Here is a 21,188-nt window from a genome sequence, read left to right on the forward strand (position 1 = left end):
CGATCCGATGTGCAGTTTAACGATAGAACAGACGGTTCACTTTTTTCATTGTAGGCTGTCTGAATACTGTCATGTCACATTTCTCGAGTACACAGTATTTAATTTATAAACATAATACATAATAAATATACATAACCATTGCAGAATAAATTCCTCACCTTTTCTGGCTATGATGAGTTCATATTCACGAAGTAGCATACAACAAATTACTATCCGCATCTCATTTAATTGGACCTATTATATAAACTATTATAATTAGTTTTTGCTCTATGCAGCCGAAAGGGAGAGCGGTTTATAACACAGGCCTATAGTATAATTTGACAGGTGAACAGACAGTTGATCTTTCACAACGAAGTGTGTAGGCTGCCACTGCAAGTAGTAGTTTACATTTTTTCCCGGTAGAAAATGTTTTAGAATTCGCGGGCAGTGCAGTATATTTAGGTTTGGGAAAAAGTAAATGCAAAACATTATTGAATGCAAACAATCTGTTTACAGGTCCAAAACTATTTGTAATTGTGTTTTTTTTTCAGAGATAGATACAGCAAATGTATCTGCAACGCAAACATTCTGCAACCTCCAAAGACATTTGATCAAGTTTGCCATTACTATTTCCTTTAGGATGTCTCAGCCTAATTCCAATACTTCCAAAGTATACAGCAAAGAAGGGCGTTATAGAGTACCACAGTATGAGTCAAAATACCTGTAAAACCTAGCGGTCAAACAGGGAAATGGTTCCAATTGTTTTTCCACAATTCATTTTTTCCCATAGGGGATTTTAGAAACACTTCAAATAAGGGCTGTGTTTCATGTAGTTTTGATAGCCGCGTAAATATCTCTAGGACAAGGTGCCTTTTTATCAATATATAATGGCCTGGATTTACCCTCACCCAAAATGAAATGCTAATTAGCTGCGTATGTGGACATCATAAAAAACCACAAACGCCATGAATATCTGGAAGAGACTGCCAGACAAAAGGTAATACTCTCTGGATTAACTGTTAGCTAAATTTATTCATTAATACATTGGCAACATTTCTTTCAATTGACAATTCTGTGGACTGTTTTGTGCACGTTTCAAATTGACAATAGCTGTTAGCAAAGGTGTCAGCTAGAGATGAGGTGCAGGAGCTTGTAGTTTTGCATGTCTATGTTGAAGCTAATTAGCATTTTCTAATCAGAGTAAATAGAGCAGAATATATGGATAAAAGTCACCTTGTTTGAGAAAGATTTACATGGTTATCAAAACATCACACCAGAGTAAGATAACACAGCCCTTATTTCAAATGTTTTTAAAATCCCCTATGGGAAAAATGTATGGTGGAAAAACGATTGCAACCATTTCGGTTAGACTGCTAGGTTATGGGTATTATGACACCTGCATTGTGGGGCTCCATAATCACCATAAAAAGGTGAATGATGGGTGTTTTTCAGGTGGTTATAATGCTCATTCATACAGTTTTATAACAGGTCTGATCTTGTGCGTGTGCTACATTTATAACTTATAAATGAGGTCCCTGGTCTCGTCTGCTCTCAAAAGAAATTACATGTCCTCATTGTCCAAGACTGTGTAGAAATGGATCCGAGACCAAGACACTGTAGTCCCGAGACCAGACTCTACAAACACTGAAAAACAATCCATTTCACACCACACACCTGTTTAAACCAGTGTTTCCCAAACTCAGTCCTGGGGACCCAAACATGTGCACGTTTTGTTTTTTGCCATAGCATTGCACAGCTGGCTGATTCAAATAATCAAAGCTTAATAATGAGTTGATTATTTGAATCAGCTGTATAGTGCTAGGGCAAAAAACAAAACATGCACACCTTGGGGTCCCCAGGACAGAGTTTGGGTAACACACTTGTACTTGTATTTTTCTATTGAGAGAGAGCATGTTCATTTCAGATTGACCTTTTGACTTAATTACTATTATGTAGAGGAATAAAAAAGGCATTGACAAAATATAATGAAAATGTACTAAAATTTAATAATTCATAAAAGCTGGAAAATCTTTTGTGACAGGGTAACAAGAAGCAATATTAGAGTTGGTTTTTAGTACAATATATTTTCAGCCTCAAGACAAACAAATCAAGTCTCTTCATTTCCCCCATTCTATAAAATATACATTTTCCACAGCTTCATTATGCAAAAAAGTAATCAGAATATATTATGGGAAATATGAAAGCCTTACAGCTTCCCATAAAACAAAGTCACTTAGGAAATATGTTATTTGATGAATAAAAGTACTTAAGTAGGAGAAAGAAAACATATGGACATTGATGCATTACTGTAGACACAATTAGTGCAGAAGGGTATGGTAATGAAAAAGGCCAACATTTCCCATGATGTATTTTGCAAAAGGTTTGTCATTTGAAATGTGCCGAAGATCTGACAATATTTGCAATCAAAACAACCTAATTCCCCAAATCCGCATGGTGGTCTCTTCTTTTTAATTGTAATTTCCAAAACAGGGGAAAGGCAAAACTCTTCATCACAAGGCTGACTCATTGACAAAAAAAATCATTAAAAAAGAGGAAAAGGTCTGTAACCATTAAGAAGCAGAGAAGAGTATCCAAGAAGAATAATCCTCCATTATTAGAGTGGTGAGGAAGAGAATTACTTGTCTGCCTTTGTCAAACTTCTCCAAATGTTGCTGAAAGGTCTTGGAATGCTGGCACCTTCCAAATGGGCAACAGTTGTGTAATTCAGTTTCCTACAGGTAATAGAGACACAGAGGAATGGTAGTCCAGAGGTGCTTAGATTTACACACCTGTACGTATTTATTTTGGACAGTGAAGCTAAAACTTAGAATTTCTGCTCCATACGCCAGTATTTTGGATTTGAGAAAATGTTTTATGTGGCGACAATACAGAATGTCACCTTTAATTTGCAGGTTAGCATTTTGTGTCATGAAATTCACTTATAGTGTATTAAATAGTCAAAAATTTAGTATTTGGTCCCATATTGCTAACACGCAATGACTAAATCAAGCTTGTGACTTTACAAACTTGTTGGATGCATTTGCAGTTTGTTTTGGTTGTGTTTCAGATTATGTTGTGCCCAATAGAAATGAATGGTAAATAATGTATTGTCATCTTGAGTCAATGTAAATACGAATGTTTCTGAACACTTCTACATTAATGTGGCTGCATTGCTAACGTGATTACAGATAATCATGAATGACGAGTGAGAAAATTAGAGACATAAATATCATACCCCCCCAAAAAATGAGTCACAAGCTTGATGTAGTCATTGCGTGCTAGAAATATGGGCCCAAATACTAACTTTTTACTAAATGTAATACACTAAGTGACTTTGTCCAAATACTTATGACACTTTCAAATGGGGGGGGGACTAGAAACAAAGTGCATTAATTTCATAACTGCAAAACAGATAAATACCCTCAAATAAACAGGTGACATTCTTTAATGTCGCTTAATAAAACATTTGAACTCAAATCTGAAATTCTGGAGTATAGAGCCATATTAAAAGGTTTTAGCTTCACTGTCCAAATGAATACGTAGGGGAGAGTACACTCCATGTGAGAGCAATTGCACATGAAATGCCTCACTGTGAAGAACGTGGGTTTTTCTGATAGAAAGCAAAAATATCAATGCAAGTACATACTCATGGGATTATGATCAAATTAGACTCAGTAAAAAAACATAATACATATAGGTTCAGGATCTCACCTGGCTCAGAACTGCTGCAAGTAAGAACTTTAGAGCAGTGTGCAATTTGACTTCTTCTTTGCTTTCTTCTTTTCTATCGGCGTTTTCCTATTGATCTGTCTGACCAGGTCATAGAAAATCTAAATAGGAGCAAAGGAGCTGGTAGTTAGAGATGCATTAACTAACTCTGTCATAGGCTCCAGATAATCACACTTGTTAACTTGACAATAATTACTTTTTTATTGTTGTTGCAATTCCTTTCAACTAAGAGATATAAAACACTTTAATTCAGTCCAGGTGACTGGAAGTGAAAGCAGTGGGACTTACCTCATTAACGTTGATCTTTGATTTAGCGGAGGACTCTAGAAAGGCACAGTTGTTCCACTGTCTGGCCAGGTTCTGTCCCTGCTCTTTGCCCACCACACGCTCATCCTCCAGGTCACACTTGTTGCCTACCAGGATCATGGGGACCTGATACAAAATAGGGAGAAATAGAGGGAAGATGTTGACAGTTCTTTACTCATTCTTTTCAAAACAAGAATATAAGCCATATCAGTCTCCATAATGTGACAATGAATCAATCATATACAAACTCTGCATGAGCCACCATCCTCTCTGACATGCTCCCCAAATGTCTGTACAGGATTGCTTCTCACTGTCATTTAGGATAGCAACACTGAAACATGCATGAGAGCATCAGCTGTTCCGGACGACTGTGTGATCACGCTCTCCGTAGCCGACGTGAGTAAGACCTTTGAACAGGTCAACATACACAAGGCGTCGGGGCCAGATGGATTACCAGGACGTGTGCTCCAGGCATGTGCTGACCAACTGGCAGATGTCTTTACTGACATTTTTAACATATCCCTGATTTGAGTCTAATACCAACATGTTGTTTCAAGCAGACCACCATAGTCCCTGTGCCCAAGAACACAAAGGCAACCTGCCTAAATGACTACAGACCCGTAGCACTCATGTCCGTAGCCATGCAGTGCTTTGAAAGGCTGGTAATGGCTCACATCAACACCATTATCCCAGAAACACTAGACCCACTCCAATTTGCATAACGCTCGAACAGATCCACAGATGATGCAATCTCTGTTTCACTCCACACTGCCCTTTCCCACCTGAACAAAAGGAACACCTATGTGAGAATGCTATTCATTGACTACAGCTCAGCGTTCAACACCATAGTACCCTCAAAGCTCATCACTATGCTAAGGATCCTGGGACTAAACACCTCCCTCTGCAAGGGTAGGTAGCAACACATCTGCCACGCTGATCCTCAACACTGGAGCCCCCCAGTGGTGCGTGCTCAGTCCCCTCCTGTACTCCTTGTTCACCCACGACTGCATGGCCAGGCACGACTCCAACACCATCATTAAGTTTGCAGATGACACAACAGTGGTAGGCCTGATCACCGACGAGACAGCCTATAGGCAGGTCAGAGACCTGGCCGGGTGGTGCCAAAATAACAACCTATCCCTCAACATAAGCAAGACTAAGGAGATGATTGTGGATTACAGGAAAAGGAGAACCGAGCACGCCCCCATTCTCATCGACAGGGCTGTAATGGAGCAGGTTGAGAACTTCAAGGTCCTTGGTGTCCACTCAAACAGCAAACTAGAATGGTCCAAGCACACAAAGACAGTCGTGAAGAGGACACGACAAAGCCTATTCCCCCTCAGGAAACTAAAAAGATTTGGCATGGGTCCTGAGATCCTCAAAAGGTTCTACAGCTGCAACATCGAGAGAATCTTGACTGGTTGCATCACTGCCTGGTATGGCAATTGCTCGGCCTCTGACCGCAAGGCACTACAGAGGGTAGGTTTTATTTATTTATTTCACCTTTATTTAACCAGGTAGGCAAGTTGAGGACAAGTTCTCATTTACAATTGCGACCTGGCCAAGATAAAGCAAAGCAGTTCGACACATACAACGACACAGAGTTACACATGGACATGACATGGATTAAAACAAACATACCATCAATAATACAGTATAAACAAGTCTACATACGATGTGAGCAAATGAGGTGAGATAAGGGAGGTAAAGGCAAAAAAAAGGCCATGGTGGCAAAGCAAATACAAAATAGCAAGTAAAACACTGGAATGGTAGATTTGCATTGGAGGTGTCAGAGGAAGGCCCTAAAAATGGTCAAAGACCCCAGCCACCCCAGTCATAGACTGTTCTCTCTACTACCGCATGACAAGCGGTACCAGAGTGCCAAGTCTAGGATAAAAAGGCTTCAACAGTTTTTACCCCCAAGCCATAAGACTCCTGAACAGTTAATCAAATGGCTACTCTGACTATTTGCACTGTGTGCCCCCCCCCCGAACCCATCTTTTATGCTGCTGCTACTCTCTGTTTATCATATATGCATAGTCCCTTTAACTATACATTCATCTACATACTACCTTAATTGTGCCGACCAACCAGTGCTCCCGCACATTGGCTAACCGGGCTGAATTGTGTCCCGCCACCCCCTCTTTTACACTACTGCTACTCTCTGTTCATCATATATGCATAGTCACTTTAACCATATCTACATGTAAATACTACCTCAAATCAGCCTGACTAACCGGTGTCTGTATGTAGCCTCGCTACTGTTATTTTTCACTGTCTTTTTACGGTTTTTATTTCTTTACTTACCCATTGTTCACCTAATACCTTTTTTGCACTATTGGTTAGAGCCTGTAAGTAAGCATTTCACTGTAAGATCTACACCTATTGTATTCGGCGCATGTGACAAATAAACTTTGATTTGATTGTGGGGTAACTACAATGTTGATCCATCCTCAGTTCTCTCCTATCTCAACAATTAAACTCTGTAACTGTTTTAAAGTCCCCATTGACCTCAGTGAAATCCCTAAGCAGTTTCCTTCCTCTCCGGCAACTGAGTGAGGAAGGACGCCTGTAACTTTATAGTGACTTGGTGAATTGATACACCATCCAAAGTGTAATTAATAACGTCAACACGCTCAAAGGGATATTCAATGTCTGCTTTCTTTACTTTTACCCATCTGCTAATAGGCGCCCTTCTTTGCGAGGCATTGGAAAACATCCCATGTCTTTGTGGTTGAATCTGTCATTTGAAATGCACTGCTCGAATGAGGGACCTTACACATAATTATGTGTGGGATACAGAGATGAGATAGTCATTCAAAAATCATGTTAAACACTTATTGCACACATAATCCATGCAACTTGTGACTTGTTAAGCAAATTTATTTTTTTCCCCAAATTTATTTTAATGTTTAGGCTTGCCATAACAAAGAGCTTGAATACTTATTGACTTAAGACATTTCAGATTTTACATGAATTTGTAAACATTTCTAACAACAATTCCACTTTGACATTATGGAGTATTGTGTGTAGGCCAGTGACACAATCTCAATTTAATTCATTTTAAATTCAGGCTGTAACAACAAAATGTGTGGAAAAAGTAAATGTGTGAATAATTTATGAAGGCACTTTAGAACATAACTGCATACAAATCATAGTGATCGTAACAGCTGTAATAAATGCATTGACAACAAGGCCTAAGTGTTGGAAGCACATCAACGACAGTGACGGAGCCCTGAATAGCTACAATACTCACATCCTCCCAGGCTGACTACACCAAGGAGGAGAAGGGAGAGGCAGAACTTGCAGAGCTATCTGCGTCACAAATAGAACTGACTTCTATTACGTGGTTATACCCACTTTGCAAAATAAATGTAGAAGTCTATATTATTAAATTATTGCGCCAATGAGTGTCTGCGTTGCCAAGGGCTAAAATCGAAATCTGTTCTATTTGTGACACAGATCGCGCTGCAAGTCCTGCCTCTCCCATCTCCTCATTGGTTTATAGAAGCAGGTACCCACATGCCATCTCCTCATTGGTTATACCCACGTGGGTGACTGAAAGACGAACGAGGTCAGTGGCGGTAATGCAGCTAATTTATGAAAGTTGCCAATCACAATATAAAGTCAAGAGAAGAAAAAGGCTGGAAGGAGGAGAGATTACTAGAAACAATTCAGTTGACAGTTTTATGTGTGGATTAATTGTCGGAGTAGAGGACCTTGTGCATTTCAGGTAAAATAACAACTCAATGTTTATATCCCAGGACAAATTAGCTAGCAACAGTAAGCTCGCTAAATAGGACAAATTAGCTAGCAAGTGCAAGCCAGCTAGCTAAATTGCCATAAATGTTTAATGCTTTTCGACCTGTCGCCAAATGAATGTAATTGGTTCAGAGCTTGTTTTGATATTTTAACCTGCGTGTCGTGATCGCGTTTGGTATGGGGGGACAATATACATTTATGCACAATGGAGCACGCGTGCAGCCGGTTTGGGTCACGTGTCAGTGTCAACGACAGTGACTGAGTCCTGAATAACTACAATACTCACATCCTCAGTGTCCTTTACTCTCAGGATCTGTTCCCTCAGGTCCTGTAGGTCATTAAACGTGGACTGTGCAGTGATGGAGTATACAAGAGCGAAGCCTTGACCGTTCTTCATGTACAGGTCCCTCATTGCTGTGAACTGCTCCTGTAAAACAGCAGACGAAAGACTCCATGACATACTGGTGATATTTACTGCCGCCATACAATCGGTTACCACGGCTAACGTTTACTGCCGCCATACAATCTGTTACCACGGCTAACGTTTACTGCCGCCATACAATCTGTTACCACGGCTAACGTGGACATGTTCTACTTACTGTTCCAGCTGTGTCAAGGATTTCAAGCATGCATTGCTGCCCGTCCACTTCAACTTGCTGTGGGAGAGGGAGTAAAGTTTAGTACCATTTTGACACTTGAGTGGTGGCAATGGAGCTCTTAGTAACTTTAGGGCAGCATACCTTTCTGTAGGAGTCTTCTATTGTGGGGTCATATTTTTCCACAAAAATACCTTGTACAAATTGGACTGTCTAGAAGAGAATAAGCAAGGAAAGAAGAAAATAATAGTGATATCAATTCTCAAAAGCAAATGCCCACTCAAATCACTTACGCCCAGAATGCCTTAATAGAAACCTAGGCAAGGCACTACTCACCAGTGCAGATTTGCCGACACCTCCGGAGCCTAACACCACTAGCTTGTATTCACGCATGGTGGGGTTACTTTACTAGACAGCAGAAAGGTCTGCAAGAGAGACAAGAGAGACAGCATTGGTTAGGCCTACTTACGTCACTATTTATATAAATTAAAACACATTGCCAGACACAGATGAGAACCCAATAATGTCTTTCAGCTTTCATCAGATCTAGAAGTAACATCTGGCAGTTGTTCATTCCCCTCAGCTTGCCCATTATCTAACTACTCATACATAGCTCAGCCGGAACATAATGGTCTGCTTGTGGTATCCCTTTGACAACACATATTCAGGAACTGAAACTCCTCTCCCTCTGCCAAAAAAAGAATCCCTCCATCCTACCCACTACCCAGCTGACATGACGAGGCCATGTTCCCTTTTCAAAAGAAGGAAACAAATAGACAAGAGCAAAAATAACCCAGAGATTTGTTCCACCCTCGGGATTATGCACTACATCTTTAACACTTGAGTAAGTGACAGTGAGCTGATGCTAATTGTCACACAGCTCAGTCTCTATGGAGTTGGTGGGTAATAGCCGCAGTACCACAAATAGCTTAATCTCATTAGCATGCTTAGGAGCAGGCTGTGTGGGGCGAGGAGTCGCCACCATCAGCTTGGCACAGTGATAAGTAGCGCTTGTAAAATTAGCACAACATTATAAAACTCTTAAAACAGTCAGGCATATATGACTTGATATTCTTGGAGCCAGCCATGTAAATGTGAGGCAGCTGCCAAGAGAGACACTTCCCCCCCCAGAATATTATCCCCACGAAACCTATTTTGGTTTTGTCTGCATTGTGCTTATTCCATTGGGGACCATATTGGAAACAACGTGTTTAACGTGCATCTTTTCCACCAATAAATCAACATGTCTTATGTCAAATAGGGATAACCACCAAGCCATGGCAAAAGCTACTCCATGAGAAAATGTTGGTTTTATGTACAGAGAAACAATCCTAACCCACTAGGCAAATCTAACAAATTGCAAAGGACAGCAGCACCACAAGCCTACAATGGACAGATGGGCAGTATGAGGGATGTTACAAAGGTCCATTCAATCCTCAGGCCATTGCAATACACCCCCCTCTGTGAAAATGTTGTGCATATAGAAAACAGAACAGAGATTAGAGTAAGAGAATGACCACTGATGTAAAATAATGACCAGACCAAGAAAGGCAGCGTGTGTTTGATTCCGATATCAGCTCCAATCTAGAAGCACACTTAGAACCCACAGACACAGTAAGAATGCTAAACAAAGTGCCAGCCAAAAACGCTTCAAAATGGCATTTCATTTATATCTGACATGGCCACAGCCTTTAGTAGCCTGTTTCAGATTAGAGATAACACATCTGGAGTAGCACTTAAGCAAATAAATGCTTGTAGAACTTCACATGGTCAATCCCAATCTTAGAATTCCTGAAAAGCACAGCTGATATGGAGAGTGTTTCCATGTTGACAGGATGTTGGCACATCCACCATGCCCACTGGCAGTGAGAACACTAGCCTCTTGAAATCTTGCAAGTCATTGAGGGTTCAGATCCAGTTAACACAGTAGACAGCGGTTAACTGGACAGAAAACCTGTAGCTAGATAACTTTTTGTTGTTCTTTTTACTAACGCTATGCAGGTTGATCATTCCCAAGCAGCATATAGCCTAATAGCATAGTTTCTGCACAAACTCATTTTCCAGCAAAAACATCCACTTTAAGGACATAACCTACCGTGTACAAGGCTGGAAACGACAACTCCCCACTACATCTGGTGAGGGAAGGCTAGCAGTTCCCAGGACACACAGGTGTGGAGGCTGTGGTGGGAGCCAAAGGATTTAGGCTATGCCAGAGAATCCCCACAAAGATAGGAAAAAGACAGAAGAAATATATAAGTTGCAGTTCACTTTTTGAAAATAATCTTAGGCCTGCACTTTGAGGGAGTGGGAAACATTTTGTCAAACGGTAGGCGTACATTACTCATCACCATCAATATGGTCTCAAAATACTCACTTAACTTGAAAAAGGCCTAAATGATAAGAAAACCAGACCATTGTTAGGACTACAAAAGAAACCCATGCAGAATGTGCCAATGAAAGGGCAACATAAGGTTATCTGTGTTTACTCAGATTTCTGTTCAAAATTGAGCTGCAATTTACTGCATAAAAGCTGACTTTGCTTATCAGTCAGACAGCCAAATCATTCCTGTCTTCTTTCAGACTTCTGAGTGAGAGAGTTTCTGGCAGATTATAAAACATTTTCCACTTTAAACATGTTAGAGTTCTCTAAATTGAGAGACAATTATTTTATCTATGGATAACATCTTTTCGACAATCTTAACTGCATACAAAGGGGCACCTGATGGGAATGTGGTTAATTATTTGCTTTTATTGCGCATGGGTGTTCTCCTGAATGCCATGTCATGCATCAAATCATAATTCTCAAAAGACAACACTAGCCACCCTTGCTATTTACATACACTACTTTGCCAGAAAGTATGTGGACACATGCTCTGTCGAACATCTCATTCCAAAATCATGGGCATTAATATGGTGTTTATCCCTCCCTTTGCTGCTCTAACAGCTTCCACTCTTCTGGGAAGGCTTTCCACTAGATGTTGGAACATTGCTGCAGGGACTTTTTTCCATTCAGCCAAGAGCATTAGGGAGGTCGGGCACTGATGTTGGGCCTGGCTCACAGTCAGCATTTCAATTCACCCCAAAGGTGTTCAATGGGGTTGAGGTCAGCGCTCGGTGCAGGCCAGTCAAGTTCTTCCAGAACAATCTCTTCAAACCATTTCTGTATGGACCTCGCTTTGTGCACAGGGGCATGGTCATGCTGAAACAGGAAAGGGCCTTCCCCAAACTGTTGCCATAAAGTTGGAAGCACAGAATCATCTATAATGCCATTGTATGCTGTAGCATTGAGATTCCCCTTCACTGGAACTAAGAGGCCTAGCCCAAACCATGAAAAACAGCCCCAGGCCATTATTCCTCCTCCACCAAACTTTACAGTTTGCACTAGGCATTGTGGCAGCGAGCGTTCTCCCAGATTTGTCCGTTGGACTACCAGAGGGTGAATCATCACTCCAGAGAACACGTTTCCACTGCTCCAGAGTCAAATGGCGGCGAGGTTCACACCATTCCAGCCGACGGTTGGCATTGCGCATGGTGATCTTTCCACTTGACAATAACAGCACATACAGTTAACCAGGGCAGCTCTAGCAGGCAGAAATTTGTCGAACTGACTTGTTGGAAAGGTGGCATCCTATGACGGTGCCACGTTGAAAGTCACTGAGCTTAAGTTGTCCTTATGTTAGGCTATGATCTGGCTATACGATAAGGCTGTGGTCTACACTAGTTAATTTAGCAGACAAGATTTGCTTCGAATTCCATGGCATTATTTTATAGTATGAAGAATAGAATTGAACAACTGAATAAAATAAAAAGGATATTTTCTTCAAACGATTTGAGGGAGTGCGCACATGCGGCTATACTGTGTTGAGCGGTTAACAAAGAAACAGGTATTCCTATATGCTTAATTTAGAGTTATGTAACTTTAGTTGTGATACAAATGCTGGGTTATATGTTTTGATTTTCAATACATTCTATCGCTGCATGATGCAACTATTGATTTGAATAAAGTCGCATGAAAAGGCAGGAGCTCAGCTTTGTTTTTTGCACAGGCTGTACACATTTCATCAGTCTCTCATTCACAATTTGACAAGCACGTGATAAAGCCTCGATTTTTTTGCACCCCCTTTGTGTGGCCATAATGCCGCCTAAGAGAATCGATGCCTTTTGCGGCCAGTGGCCATTGTGCCCTTGGGCTAAATATAATAAATTATAATTTCCTTCTTCGGGCTGCGTGGCGAAGCACCTCTCACTCACATGGCTCTTCTTCACGTGATCAGATCTTTATCTAAGGCTATAAGTGAAGACAGACATCGGGGACGCAACCGCGTGCGTCCTTATACAACAAGTGTATACCTTATCATGAAATGCTTACTTACAAGCCCTTAACCAACAGTGCAGTTCAAGAAAGAGTTAAGAAAATATTTACCAAATACACTAAAGTAAAAAATGATAAAATAACAATAACGAGGCTATATACAGGGGGAACCGAGTACCGAGTCAATGTGCGGGGGTACAGGTTAGTCGATGTAATAACGGTCCATATTTACTTGATCAGCCAACCATATGAGTAGGCCTAAAATACAGCAAAAGCCTAAGTCAATCTACTATCCCCCATAGTTCAAAAGTTGAACTATTCTATTCGAGAAAGAAATATTCCAAACAGACCACTAGCATCAAAAAAACTGTTTTAATGCTATGAGCCTGACGCAACTAATCAGAACGTCTAGCTTAAAACGTTGATAAACTATTAGGCTATTTCTTCACATTAAGAGGGCAGCAATGCGCACATAGCAGTAGGCTATAAGCGCAAATGTCCCATTAGCATGAACACACCATTAGCAAAAGTGACCGCAATTGCAATTATGCATGTAGTGCTTTTATTATAAAGGTACATTTATATGGTGAAAATGATCTTCTCCAAACTTGAAACTCAGGCACCGCGCATGTATGCCAGTTAGGGTCTACACCCGTTGTAAAGCAGATTATGTGCTACATTTTAAGAAGTTATTTGGCAACTTTAGTTGTGATACAAACCTTAACAAAACATATAAGCCTATGGGCTAGGCTACATGAGGTGTGCGACTATGATTATTTTTAAAGTCACAAAAAACACCAAAAAAAGGCATGCGCCATTTCTTGCCTTAAACTAGCCATCATTCACAAGTGAAAGGCTAATATTGTCACCCATCAGACTATTCTTGACTTAATCTCATCTTTACATATATTAATAATATGTGTGAAATTTGTTTGGATTTAGAATGGACCATTATCATGCAGTTGTCTAAACAGGGACAATAGAGTGCTGAGTACCAGGCAGTTAGCAAGTTTGGTAGGCTACTAATGACCATCAGCAGCATCAGAGTTGGAGAAGCCTAATTAACTTGACTAAACGGACACGTGGAATTTGATTGTCATCATTACCCATGACCACCGGTGTGGCGGTAATACAGTCACTGTAACAGCCCTATCCATTAGTGGGAGTTACAGGTTAGGTACTGTTTGGTATAGCCCAACATTTTTACCAACCTTTACTTGGCGATACTAGCTTTGTTCTCGATTCTGCCAAAGATGCATCTTCTAAAATGTCAGTGTCCAGTTGCAGGTGGTGCATTTGAATTTTAAAAAGGCTTTGTTACTAAAACAAAGAAATGTTTTGCTCCATTAAGTAAATCAAATAATGTGTACGTCGCCATCTTCTCCATTGAATTTTTTCCCCCCTCATTGATTGAGACAGGTGGTTCCACCCCAAAGTGCAGCATGTCATGATGACACTCACCTGTCTCGATCAATGCACTCTCCACGGAATCGGAAGAAAGCGGATGTTTCTGTTTTTCAGGGATACAGTATTTTCAACCCAACTTCAGTTTCCCATAAAAAAACAGAAGTAGGGACTCCGCTCAGGGATCCTTCTATGCCTGCTACGTTTGATCATAACCTATGAGAGAAGATTTGAAATAGACAAGATGGCGGCATACACATTGTTGGATTACTTTCATGTTGCAAAACAATTATTGTATACTGAACAAAAATATAAACAAGTCACGTTTCATGAGTTTAAATAAAATATCACAGAAATGTTCCATATGTAAAAAATGTATCTCAATTTTTTCACATCCCTGTTAGCGAGTATTTCTCCTTTGCCAAGATAATCCATCCACCTGACAGATGTGCCATATCAAGAAGCTGATTAAACAACATAATCATTGTACAGCTGCACATTGTGCTGGGGACAATAAAAGGCCACTCAAATGTGCAGTTGTCATAAAAAAATGTGACACTTCTCAAGTTGAGGGAGTGCACAATTGGCATGCTGACTGCAGGAATGTCCTCCAGAGCGGTTGCAAAAGAAATGAATGTTAATTTCTCTACCATAACCCACCTCTGTCATTTTAGAGAATCTGGCAGTACGTTGAACCGGCCTCACAACCGCAGACCACATTTAACCATGCCAGCCCAGGACCTCAGCATCCGGCTTCTTCACCTGCGGAATGGTCTGACACCAGCCACCCAGACAGCTGATAAAACAGTGGGTTTGCACAACCAAAGAATTTCTGCACAAACTGCCAAACGTCTCAGGGAAGCTCATCTGCGTGCTTGTCATCCTCACCAGGGTCTTGACCTGACTGCAGTTCAGCATCATAACAGACTTCAGTGGGCAAATGCTAACCGTCGATGGCCACTGGCATGCTGGAGAAGTGTGCTCGTCATAGATTAATCCCAGTTTCAACTGTAGTGGGCAGAAGACAGTATGTGTTGGCGAGCAGTTTGCTGATGTCAATGTTGTGAACAGAGTACCCCATGGTGGCGTTGGGGTTATGGTATGGGCAGGCATAAGCTATGGACGACGAACACAATTGCATTTTATCAGTGTCAGTTTGAATGCACAGAGATACCGTGACTAGATCATGAGGCTCATTATCATACACATTCATCCGCCATAATCACCTCATGTTTCAGCACGACAATGCACAGCCCCATGATCTGAACAATTCCTGGGAGCTGAAAATGTCCCAGTTCTAACCAGACAGGTCACCCATTGAGCAGGTTTGGGATGCTCTGGATCGACATGTACGACTGCGTGTTCCAGTTCCCGCCAATATCCAGCAACTTCGCACAGCCATTGAAGAGGAGTGGGACAACATTCCACAGGCCAAAATCAGCCTGATCAACTCTATGCGAAGGAGATGTGTCGTGCTGCATGAGGAAAATGGTGGTCACACCAGATACTGACTGGTTTTCTGATCCACACCCCTATCTTTTTTTCAAAAGGTCTCTGTGACTAACAGATGCATATCTGTATTCCCAGCCATGTGAAAGCCATAGATTAGAGCCTAATGAATTCATTTCAATTGACTGATTTACTAGTGATGCACAGATATTACATTTTTGGCCGATACTGATATCCAATATTTTCCTTGCAAAAAAGCCTGATACCGATAACCGATATTTAAAAAATGTTGCAGCCATAAGCATTCTAGTACAGTTAAATAGTTACACGGGCGCAGCGGTCTAAGCCACTGCATCTCAGTGCAAGAGGTGTCACTACAGTCACTGGTTCAAATCCAGGCTGTATCATATCCGGCAGTGATTGGGAGTCCCATAGGGCGGCGGCGCACAATTCGCCCAGCATTGTCCTTGTTTGGCTGGGGTAGGCCGTCATTGTAAATAAGTATTTGTTCTTAACTGACTTGCCTAGTTAAATAAACGGTTATACACACACACACACAGACCATAAAGTTATTTTGTTCGCATTTACGTATGTCCCCATTACCAGTAAATCATTATCAAAACCTATTTCTCTCACTTACTTGCTGTGCTGTTTTGTTGTTCATTTGTTCAGTGGTTTCATTCTCAACCAGGATTTCTATGGAACACCGTCTGGGTCTTTGCGTGTCAAAAAATATACTATTTAGCGTGTCAAATAAGCTTGTTGACCAATCAGGACCTGAATATGACTGCACGTTAAATAATAATTTAACGCGTTCATACATTTCTTTACGTAGTTATTACACATTGATTACGCTATCGCTCGTATTTCATACGTCACAACGATTCGCCAATACGTATGCTATGATGCTCGTAAAGTGCTACAGTGCTGGTGCTACAATGCTGGTCTTAAAAAAAGCTAGCTAGCTCATGGATTTAAACAATGTCGTTTTGCTATGTTTTTGGGGAAGAACAATCTGTTTCAGTAGCTATATAGTTAGCTAGCTAACTATATAGCTAGGTGTCATCTAAAATAACCCTAATTTATAAAAGTCTATTCTTATTTGGTGGTTGGACCCATCTATGTGAAGCTAGCTACAATAAGGATTAGCCACAATAGTGGATTTGCGGTTAGTCTTCAAAATCCTGGCATAATTCTATTCGTATTCATTTGCATCACTGTCAATTATATACTTTTATTTTGAAGGCAAACTGCAAATTTCACTATTGTGCCTCATCCTTATTGTGGCTAGCTTCTCAACACATAACCCGGTCCGGTCGAGCCTCACTAGCTAGATGAAGCTAGCTGGCTGCTTATAACGTTAGCTTTGGCCAACAGGGTTAGCTGGCTAACTATTTATTTTTATGAACTGAAGTTGAAGTTCAATAGGCGAACAACAAGTGGCAAACAAGCTAATACTTTCTCACAAGGATTCCTAAATCATTGCTAAGAATAATGAAAATTACTGCATTTTTTTTTTTTTTTTATTGGTCATTGTTTTCAGGCTGGTTGTATTGGTACTAGGTACCAAGCTAAAACTAGATAACCCAGAAGTTACGGTCGAACAAATGATGCGTTATTACCAACGCGGTATTGTAAACATCATTCGTGGCTGGTGTTTGCTAACTTTTTTGTTCAGCTTTGACATGGCTACTGTATAATTTTTGAGACACGCAAAGACCCAAACGGAGTTCCATAGTATGTGTGTCGTGAACTCAATAGCAGTGACGCTATTACTGTGTAACTCCGTTAGGGCAACATCGGAAAAATAGCGCACTTGGTAGTGTTAACCGGTGCTCGAATTGTCGGCGAAAGCCAACATCACCCACGACAGAGAACGGTTGATTGCCAACGGCAATAAATTCCATTATCTTGGTTTTAATGGATTTCGCATGAGTTGATCCACACAGCCGACACTGTGAGCTAATTTAGGAATGCTGTGTTGCACGTATAGCGCAAAATTTTACGTATTTTTTGTGAACAAATGTTAAGTTTAGTAGCAGCATGTGAAAATTGTGGAAATCTGTTGCAGCTCAAGTCAACTACTAAATCCACAATGCAATGCTCTCTCTGGGCTGGCTGGCTAGCTAAGTAGCAAACTTAACTACACACAATAATACCAGGTAATATCCGCATATGAAGTAGCTGGCTAGCTGTAAAATCGCCTAAACAAACTGCACTATCAATTTAGGAGTCTCTCTCACCCAGAGTGCAAGAGTACGTTGTTATGGCAACAACGGTCCGTTCCCACAGATACACACTGTTTAGATTGAGCACATCTAAGCGAAATATATACATTGTCATGACGATATAGGTGGATGGATGTGTTCTAGACAAGTATGCCAATACCATTTATTAGCTGATTTGGTGATCTGAAAAGCAGGTAATTGTTTAAAAAGCGTTATTAAAATGTGATAGTGTGTTATCCCCTATCTCCAGTGACGAGAACTAGCCTAAAGGCCTGCAGATAGTAATATTGATGGTTCGTATCTAAAAAAAATCTCCATTCAGGCTGCTAAGGCGTCAATTTCGTCCTTAAGTAGATTTAATGGCGAGAAGGAGAGGAAATAGGAAAATATGCATACTTTCTTTTTTAAACAATTTTCCACTGCCATGCTAGTGGCTAATGTTACTGATGTTGCGCCTTGCATTCAGCCAGGGGTAAACAGACTGCTGCAACCTGATTGGCTGAACGCAATATCCAGGACTAGCATTCCTAGGCATTAGCCACTTTTGCATGGTGGTGGAAAATGGTGTTTCATAAAGAGCACAAATTGTTCCTGTTTTTTTTCACCTTCTCACCATTAACTACAGTTAAGGAGGAAATTGGGAACCATGTATTTTGAATAAAATATAAAACAATTTTACTGAGTTACAGTTTATAGAAGGAAATCAGTTAATTGAAATAATTCATTATGTCCTATTCTATGGATTTCACATGATTGGGCAGGGTCGCAGCCATGGGTGGGCCTGGGAGGGCAGGGGCCCACCCACTGGAGAGCCAGGCCCTGCCAATCAGAATTAGTTTTCCCTACAAAAAGGGCTTTATTACAGGCAGAAATACTCCTCAGTTTAATCAGCTGTCCGGCTGGCCTCAAGATGATCCTGCAGGTGAAGAAGCCGGATGTGGAGGTCCTGGGCTGGCTTGCTTACACTGGGTCTGCAGTTGTGAGGCCGGTTGGTCGTACTGCCAAATTATCTAAAATGACGTTGGAGGCGGCTTATGGCAAGAGCTCTGGTGGACATTCCTGCAATCAGCATTCCAATTGCACGCTCCCTCAAAACTTGAGACATCATTGGAATTGTGTTGTGTGACAAAACTGCACATTTTAGAGTGGCCTTTTATTGTCCCCAGCACAAGGTGCAACTGTGTAATGATCATGCTGTTTGATATGCCACACCTGACAGATGGATGGATTATCTTGGAAAAGGAGAAATGCTAACAAATTTGGGCACAACATTTGAGAGAGAGCTTTTTGTGCATATGAAACATTTCTGGGATATTTTATTTCAGCTCAAAAAACATGGATCAAACACTTTACATGTTGTGTTTATATTTTTGTTAAGAATATATATGACAAGTTCCTACAAGATTTAAAACAGACCACTTACAAGTTAAATCATGGAGATAATTTTTTACCCACTGAACATAGGCTTTCATCAAATTGATTGTATTTCTGGGGTGGATTATTCCTTTACTTGGTAGGAAATTCACACCAAACAGTACCTAACCTGTAACTCCCAGTATTGGATACCAAAAATCGTTGGTTAAATCGCATTATCTGGTGTAACAATCTGTATCTAACTTAGCCAGCCAGGTTACTATTTAGTTAGCTGTCGAAGTTGCCTTCCTAGCTATTTAGCTAAGCTAACCCCTACGTTTGCCACCCTGGACCGATTTAAAAAGTTACAGCTAGCTAACAGTCCACGATCTGGGTGAGCCAACCATGTAGTGGCTAACTTGTTAAATGGTATGTCCATCAATTGCCAAATAGCTAGTAAACGAAGACGAATTAGCTACAGCCAACTCCCTTCGGCTTGTTATGCTAGCTGTTGTAACTAGCTGCTTTAGCTCGCTAACGTTAGCCTCCCTTCCATCCGGCCTAGACTTTTGCTGTAACTAGCGAGCAACTACCATAGTTAGCTGTCCTACTTTGCCATCTGACACATTTCTAACATTTTCACCGATCTATATTGGCGTATTGATTAGCCCAAAACGGTTGTTATGGCCAGATATAATCGTTACTCACCGTGTTTTGGTCTCCCCGCCGCCTCACTGGAGTTGCTGACTTCAATGAATCTAGGTCGAAAATATACTTCAACCAAGACTTCAATGAACCTCGTTCGGCACTGCAAACGTCACTCCCTAACAAACGTCACTCCCTAGCTAACCTCTCAAACCATAAATGGCAACGGACGGTGCACACTACTGTAGTTTCAAGGCGACCTGGGCATTCACAATGTTGTAGTCCAGGCATAAAACCATATGGATCATCTGAGTATTTTGGCGACCATGCACACACTGAGTGCAAATACTATTAAATTTGAGATTACAAGTTTGTTGCCATGGTCTCCACACTATAAACTGAGGACTGTGACAAAAACTATACAACAAAGTAATAAATAGCCTATAGTTATCAAGTAGGCCTACTGCCATACGAAATGTGTTTGGATAATGTGGGCAAGCAGAATGCTGTAGCGTGCAATTAGATAGCATACTTTCCCACTGGAGTTCTCAGAAATAAACCATCTCTACTTGTTCAAACAGACATTCAGTCCCTAGTACAAAGCCCTTTCACAGCACCCCTCCTTTCCTTTGTTTGCTGAAGCGCAAAGGCCCACCTGAACTCTCACGGTCTTCACATTTTTCTACCTTAAAATTAAATCTCAAAAGGGAATACATTGTATTCTTTTCCTACCTACAGTTGAAGTCGGAAGTTTACATACACCTTAGCAAATTACATTTAAACTCAGTATTTTACAATTCCTGACATTTATTCCTAGTCAAAATTCATTGCCTTAGGACAGTTAGGATCACCACTTCATTTTAAGAATGTGAAATGTCCGAATAATCGTAGAGAGAAATATTTATTTCAGCTTTCATCACATCCCAGTGGGTCAGAAGTTTACATACACTCAATTAGCATTTGGTAGCATTGCCTTTAAATGGTTCAACTTGGGCCAAACATTTCAGGTAGCCTTCCACAAGCTTCCCACAATGAGCTGGGTGAATTTTGTTCTCATTCCTCCTGACAGAGCTGGTGTAACTGAGTCAGGTTTGTAGGCCTCCTTGCTCACACACACTTTTTCAGTTCTGCCCACAAATTTTCTAAAGGATTGAGGTCAGGGCTTTGTGATGGCCCCTCCAATACCTTGACTTTGTTGTCCTTAAGCCATTTTGCCACAACTTTGGAAGTATGCTTTGGGGTCATTGTCCATTTGGAAAACCCATTTGCGACCAAGCTTTAACTTCCTGACTGATGTCTTGTGATGTTGCTTCAATATATCCACATAATTTAGCCTCCTCATGATGCTATCTATTTTGTAAAGTGCACCAGTCCCCCCTGCAGCAAAGCACCCCACAACATGATGCTGCCACCCCCGTGCTTCAC

General features: G+C 40.9%; 1 protein-coding gene across 3 annotated transcripts; it reads right to left on the bottom strand.

The window, feature by feature from the left end:
- Positions 1-1,962: 1,962 nt before the first annotated feature.
- Positions 1,963-19,979, bottom strand: LOC112216212 (ras-related protein Rap-1A). Of its 3 annotated transcripts, XM_024376046.2 has the most exons (10): positions 19,827-19,976; positions 14,146-14,304; positions 10,468-10,576; positions 8,709-8,797; positions 8,517-8,585; positions 8,376-8,432; positions 8,063-8,203; positions 3,997-4,140; positions 3,691-3,809; positions 1,963-2,711 (listed from the first exon to the last, which is right to left on the bottom strand). In XM_024376046.2, the coding sequence occupies exons 4-9, from the start codon at positions 8,763-8,765 to the stop codon at positions 3,720-3,722; spliced, it is 558 nt and encodes a 185-aa protein (XP_024231814.1). In that variant the 5' UTR covers positions 8,766-8,797; positions 10,468-10,576; positions 14,146-14,304; positions 19,827-19,976; the 3' UTR covers positions 1,963-2,711; positions 3,691-3,719. The 3 variants fall into 3 exon arrangements, with proteins under 3 accessions (XP_024231814.1, XP_024231813.1, XP_024231816.1); XM_024376045.2 differs by lacking the exon at positions 14,146-14,304 and having other exon boundaries at positions 19,827-19,979; XM_024376048.2 differs by lacking the exons at positions 10,468-10,576; positions 14,146-14,304 and having other exon boundaries at positions 19,827-19,949.
- Between the last annotated feature and the right edge of the window lie 1,209 nt (positions 19,980-21,188).

This window comes from Oncorhynchus tshawytscha, linkage group LG16, assembly GCF_018296145.1.
Source record: "Oncorhynchus tshawytscha isolate Ot180627B linkage group LG16, Otsh_v2.0, whole genome shotgun sequence".
Lineage (NCBI taxonomy): Eukaryota > Metazoa > Chordata > Actinopteri > Salmoniformes > Salmonidae > Oncorhynchus > Oncorhynchus tshawytscha.